This window comes from Mandrillus leucophaeus, unplaced genomic scaffold, assembly GCF_000951045.1.
Source record: "Mandrillus leucophaeus isolate KB7577 unplaced genomic scaffold, Mleu.le_1.0 Scaffold760, whole genome shotgun sequence".
Lineage (NCBI taxonomy): Eukaryota > Metazoa > Chordata > Mammalia > Primates > Cercopithecidae > Mandrillus > Mandrillus leucophaeus.
In genome coordinates, this window is record NW_012108253.1 from 873,876 (window position 1) to 879,935 (window position 6,060).

Genomic DNA, 6,060 nt, shown 5'->3' on the forward strand with positions numbered 1-6,060 from the left:
TTTATAAGGGTTGCGTCACACTAGGAAAATCCAATAGCAACCACAGTCTCAAAATTAATAATTACAAATAGGACTCAATTCCAAGAGTCAGGAGCCAAGCAGGAACTGGATTAGGAAAGACATGCATGATATGAAACAGGAAGGAGGGCTACAATGCAGCTTCCTGGGAAGTTGCCAGGGTAGTCACAGTTCACATTCATTAGGCTGTGGGCACCAAATGCGTATGGAAAATCTAATTGACTTAACTGAACTCCTAAAGAGGAATGAACACCTCATTTATTGAAGAACTACTACCAATTAGCATATGTATTTCATTTGTTCAATAATCCCATGAGTAGAGTATCACAATCCTTGCTTTACTAAAGCGGAAGCCAATTCAAAGAGGTTCAGTGACTTGTCCAAACTCAGGGAAAACACTAGGAAGTGAATATGGGTCTGACTCCATCTCTGATTTCAGGAGCCCTGCCCTTTCTTCCACACCATGCCCCCTTGCTTTCAGAAAAAAAAGGCTTGTTGACTGAATGGTTGTATGCACAGTTCAAAGCAGAAACACGCAATGACATCTTTTGAGATACTCTAACAGTGAGAACTTGAAAATGAAGTTAAAAATTAAGCGGCAAAGCCAAACCGAGGCTTTCTGAGAAAGTGGGGCCAAACCTGGTGCTGTCTGACTGCCAGGTGGCTCATTATTTATCCCTGTAAAACCCTGCAAAAGTATTTGAAAGGGAAGAAGGGACAGAAAACTCCCTCCTTTTCCAAGTTAGCCTTATAGTCTAGGGCTTAAAATACTGGTTTAATGGTGAAGGTAAGTGCTTTTCTTCTTTATGGGTAGAAGGATAATTACTAACTTACCAAAGGTCCATTAAGGGGAGGGAACAGTTTTAGGAGAAGTCAGAGAAAAGACATTAACAGCAACATAAGGATCTCCATCTGGTAATATTGCCTAATTCCAAAATGAAGAGACTTTCTGAAAAAGATAACTGATTCAATCAAGACCCTAGGGCAAGGCTTGAGAAGCCACTGGTTTACCAATGGACACTGTGGACAATGGTCATTTCTCCAAGGACGCTGTGAGTATTAACTGTGATGCTGTGATCAGTTGGACTGGGTTTGGCTGTGGATGAAATACTGATCATAACTGACAAGATTTGTGTTTGGGACTGTGGCTAACGAGTCTTTTCAGACTTCTATATGAATTTGAAATAGTCCCTCAGGAAAAAGAGAACATGGCCGGGTGCGGTGGCTCACGCCTGTAATCCCAGCACTTTGGGAGGTTGAGGCGGGCAGATCACTTGGGGTCAGCAGTTTGAGACCAGCCTGGCCAACACGGTGAAACCACGTCTGCACTGAAAATACAAAAATAAGCTGGGCGTAATGGCGCATGCACCAGCTATTCAGGAGGCTGAGGCAGGAGAATTGCTTGAACCTGGGAGGTAGAGGTTGCAGTAGTTGAGATCATGCCACTGCACTTCAGCCTGGGTGACAGAGTAAGACTCTGTCTCTCAAAAAGATAATAATAATAAAAGGAAAGAGAACATACCAAAGATGAATAAGACTGAAGGCAAGAAAATTGTATGCTTGGAGAGATCACCTAGCTTGTTACCTTCATTGTACAGCTAAGAAAAGGCACCCAGGGACATTGTGGTCAGCACCAATTTCTCAGAAAGACAGGCAGTTGATGAGAGGGCGCTCAGTTTTTCTAACACTGAAGGAATTGCTTCTTCCTATGTTTTCTGGTGAACCCCTCCCCGCTCATCTTGTGAATTCCAGGCTAGAAGAATCCACTTTTGAAAAGTAGCATTTAAAACCAATTTAACAACCAATCGAAGGCACTTTTATAGAAATATATTTCATTTGCTGTAGGCCTGTACTTAGGGATCTGAGAGGGCCAGACTACCAATATTGTAACTGTTTATTATTATTGCTGTTGCTAGTATCTAGAATAGTATACAACGTTTAACACTTTGCAATTTACGAGGCATGTCTCATAGCTTTGTTTTCACTCCAAACTGCCCAGTGAAGTAACATTATCCCAATTCTTCCCATAAAACAGTGAAAGTCCTGAGAGTTTATGAAACTTTACCTGGTTTACTCAATCTGGGAATGGCAGAGCAGAATTCAGTCCTTGAATATCCTCCCAACTGCAGGTTCATGCTCTTTGATCTAGGTGTAACATTTATTCTGAGTAAACTAGGACTCTGGGCTAACAGAGATGATGCAAGACAGGCTGAATATTAGGAGAATCTAAGAGCCATCTAACAACCGTTATAATAAAATCATGAGTTCTAGACTTAAAAAAAGGGGAAAACCTGTTTTTTCACTTATGCGTATACCATAATATGTACATTATTGATTTTTTTTCTCAAATTCAATCTATACTGTGTCAAGTAATTTTTTTAATATAACATTTTCCTTTAACTTAATTTCAATTCATTTTTCTGTGTCTACTTACAACTTTGGCACTAGAAATCACAATTATTTTTTTAGAGGTATAGCTCCTTAAAGGGTAGGGTTCTGACACTGTTACATGTTCTCAATTGTTTGCAAATAGGCTAATAATTATTCCACTGTCTCTAACTACATATCAACCATGCCAGTGTCCAGGCTCCATAATTTTATTAGCTTCTGTGCTTATTCTGGAAAAATATTTCCCATTACTATGAAATACCTCAGTTTAGAATGGTTTGGCATGTTAGCCTGATTTCTGCATTTGTCTCATGCAAAGGAAAATAGGAAATGAAGAATTGAAATTGAAATTACCTATTGATACAAAATCAAAGTAACATTTGAAACCATAAAACTTAAGTGGGCTTTTCATCCTTTCTCATTAGACAGCAGCAGAGAATGGGAAGAAAAACTGAAGTGATGGGTTTGTGATACAATTCCAGTAACATAAAGAGCAAGGAGAAGTAGTTTTGTTGTGTTTATGTTTAATACTCAAAGATCAACTTAAAGGGATTTTTCATCATCAAATTTCCTTCTAGAATAAATGACTGGAACTTGATTTAAAATGTACAAATTCTCCTGTATAATACCTCAAAATGGAGCTATCCCATTGAGTTTTAAGCTTGTGCTTAAAATATTATGAAAATGAAGGGGAAGTTGTATTAATAGGTAGAACAAACAGCAGTCTGGGCATTAGGGGATCTGGTGCTGGCTCTGTGCAACATGTGGTTTCAGGCAACTTTTTAAATTTTCTGTACACAAATTTTCTTATCAATAAAATGAACAGTTGGGCCAGAGGATCTCTGAGTCTCTTTCAGCTTTCAGTGTTTATAAGATTGGAGAAGTTGGTGGGAAAGCTTTAAGTGGAGTGTAAGTAATTGCAGCTGCATGTACATTTAAAGAGTTGCCTTCAGCTAAGCCATGGGATCTTGCATAAAAAGTGAAATCAAATAGAAAATGATCCAAACTCTGGGTTTGACCACAGGTGACTTCAGCTAGGATCCGAGTGTAGAGCAATGAGCTGAACTCCTGATGTCCAGATGTTAGCAAGACTTGGAGGCTTTCTAAAGCAAAGCAACAACCAGTATCTATCCTGGTGCTGACCTGATCTTACTAGCAATTGGGTCTCCATTTGGGTCCATTGTACAAAACAATAACAACAACAACAAAAACCCAAACACCCAAAATTCAAAATTTAGATGGAGAGACATTATTCTCAGAATTCTAGAGATACTTGGAAAGCAGAAAACTATACTTGCCATGCTGATGAAGTCCAATTATTGTTCTTTTAAACACATTTAGCTACTTCTGAATATAAAATGAGTATCTACTAATTATTTACAAAATCACTTGGTAAATATAGAAAATCACAAAGAATGAAGTGACCATCCTGTTTTGTAACCCAGAAATAGTCATCACCGGCACTTGTGTGAATCAGTTTCTATTCCTGTATGTGGACATGCATAGCGCACCCTGCTTTGTACACTAGAGTACTAGCATTTTTCTAATGTAATTCAATATTGTTGAAAACATTTTAAAATAGCTTCCATCACAATAATCTATCAAATTGACTTGCCAGACTCTCATTATTAGGTTAATTTATCTCTAACATTATGCGGTGATGAGTAATACTACAAAGGATATTTTTGGACAAAATTTTTCATCTATGCCTTTCCTTATAATCCTTCAGCCTAAGGTCACAGATTATGAATATCTTTAAAGGTATGGACAAGTCTTTTAAGTTTTGTGTGCAAAAGCAGTGCAAAGCCTTGAATGATAAAATATAGGTTTGATACATGTGTTTTTTGTTTGTTTGTTTTGAGACGGAGTCCTGCTCTGTCCCTCAGGCTGTAGTGCAGTGGCACGATCTTGGCTCACTGCAACCTTTGCCTCTTGGGTTCAAGAAATTATGCTGCCTCAGCCTCCTTAGTAGCTGGGACTGCAGGCATGTGCCACCACACCCAGCTAATTTTAGTATTTTTAGTAGAGATGGGGTTTCACCATGTTGACCAGGCTGGTCTCGAACACCTCACCGCAAGTGATCCACCCACCTCAGTCTCCCAAAGTACTGGGATTACAGGTGTGAGCCACTGCACCCAGCCGATACATGTGTTTTTAAAGTCATAGAAGCTTCAGATGTCTTCAAGGATTTAAAAAAATTTAAAAAGTAAAGTCATAGAAGCTTCAATTTAGGAATGAATGGAAAATTGACGATATTTTTAGGATATGGATTTTTCCTAAAATAAAAAAAATGTATGTATCCCCAAAGATAGTTTGATTAGTGTTCAAATATGAAATTAAACATGTCCATATTTAGAGCCGTGAATTCTCTTTGCCTGTCACAATAGCTGGATTTATTCACAATTATAGTAAGAAGTCCCTGTTCATTATAATTTTCTAGGTGACATGAAGACTGTCAGTCCAATCAAGTGTCCACATTGTGTGGAGCAAATATGAGAATAAACATTTTAAACCTTTAATTGTAATACATATTAGTGTTATGTAATGCCATCCTTCATGTTCGAAGGCGCATGGAACATTGTTCTGGTGGTACAGAGGGGAGAGAAACACCATCAGAATGAAAGGAAAGACCGTTCTGGAACCTTACTCCTTCACTCTTGAGCTTAGTTTAATTGTCCTGTCTTATGGTCTGCTACAAGCAATACTACTCCTCACCTTTGCATGCTTCTGTGTGGTTTAATAAAGTACATGCAATTTTTCATTTAATTCTTCCAGCTGCACTCAGAAAGGAGCCTTATCTTCATTGAACAGATGAGGAAATGAATGATTAGAGAATTTAAATGACTAACTCTAGGTCACACAGCTGGAACTTATAGCCAGATTTCCTTTTAACAATCCTGTAACCAAAAGCATACCAGTGGTGCCCTATAAAATGTAAGTTATGGAGCAGTGTTGGGTCAAAACTTTTACTGATGCTAAGAGGAGGCAACATTAACAAGGGGAAATTATTTGTGTATTATGTTTTGGATTATGTTCTCTCCATAGATAAAAGACTGTTGTAGTAAAAGAGATTCAGGGCACAGGGAAACTCCACCACAAAGCGTGGTACCATTTCCCACAGAAGCTAAATGGACGGGAAGCCTGCCACCAGGAAAGGTAAAGCCACTGCTCTTGTTTGCAGGCTATGTTAATAAGCTGAAGCTTATTCCAACCCATTTACACATCCCTGCATCACACTGCCCCTTGATAAAGATACTCCCAGTGTAACATTGGAGCCAGCTCCAGCCCCAATCCTATTGCTTTTTCCTTAGACCCACGAAGTCATCTATCAGAAATTAAGCCAAATAAGCAATACATCCTGGGATCTAGGGAGTGGAATAAGTTTTGGGAAAGTCTTTTTTTTTTTCTTTTTTGACAGAGTCTTGCTCTGCCTCCCAGGCTGGAGTGCAGTGGTGCGATCTTAGCTCACTGCAACCTCTGCCTCTCAGGTTCAAGTGATTCTCATGCCTCAGCCTCCTGAATAGCTTGGACTACAGGCATGCACCACCATGCCCAGCTGAGTTTTTGTTTTTTAGTACAGACGGGGTTTCACCGTGTTAGCCAGGATGGTCTCGATCTCCTGACCTCGTGATCCACCCGCCTCGGCCTCCCAAA

General features: G+C 39.2%; 1 protein-coding gene across 2 annotated transcripts in view; it reads left to right on the forward strand.

The window, feature by feature from the left end:
* The first annotated feature begins 618 nt into the window (after positions 1–618).
* The window catches only part of SLC17A2 (solute carrier family 17, member 2), a 24,264-nt gene continuing 18,822 nt past the window's right edge, over positions 619–6,060 (forward strand). For both annotated transcript variants that reach the window (XM_011966472.1, XM_011966473.1), the window contains exons 1-2: positions 619–1,070; positions 5,452–5,562. In XM_011966472.1, coding sequence (XP_011821862.1) covers positions 5,535–5,562 — 28 coding nt within the window. In that variant the 5' untranslated portion in view covers positions 619–1,070; positions 5,452–5,534. The remainder of the gene's footprint in view (positions 1,071–5,451; positions 5,563–6,060) is intronic.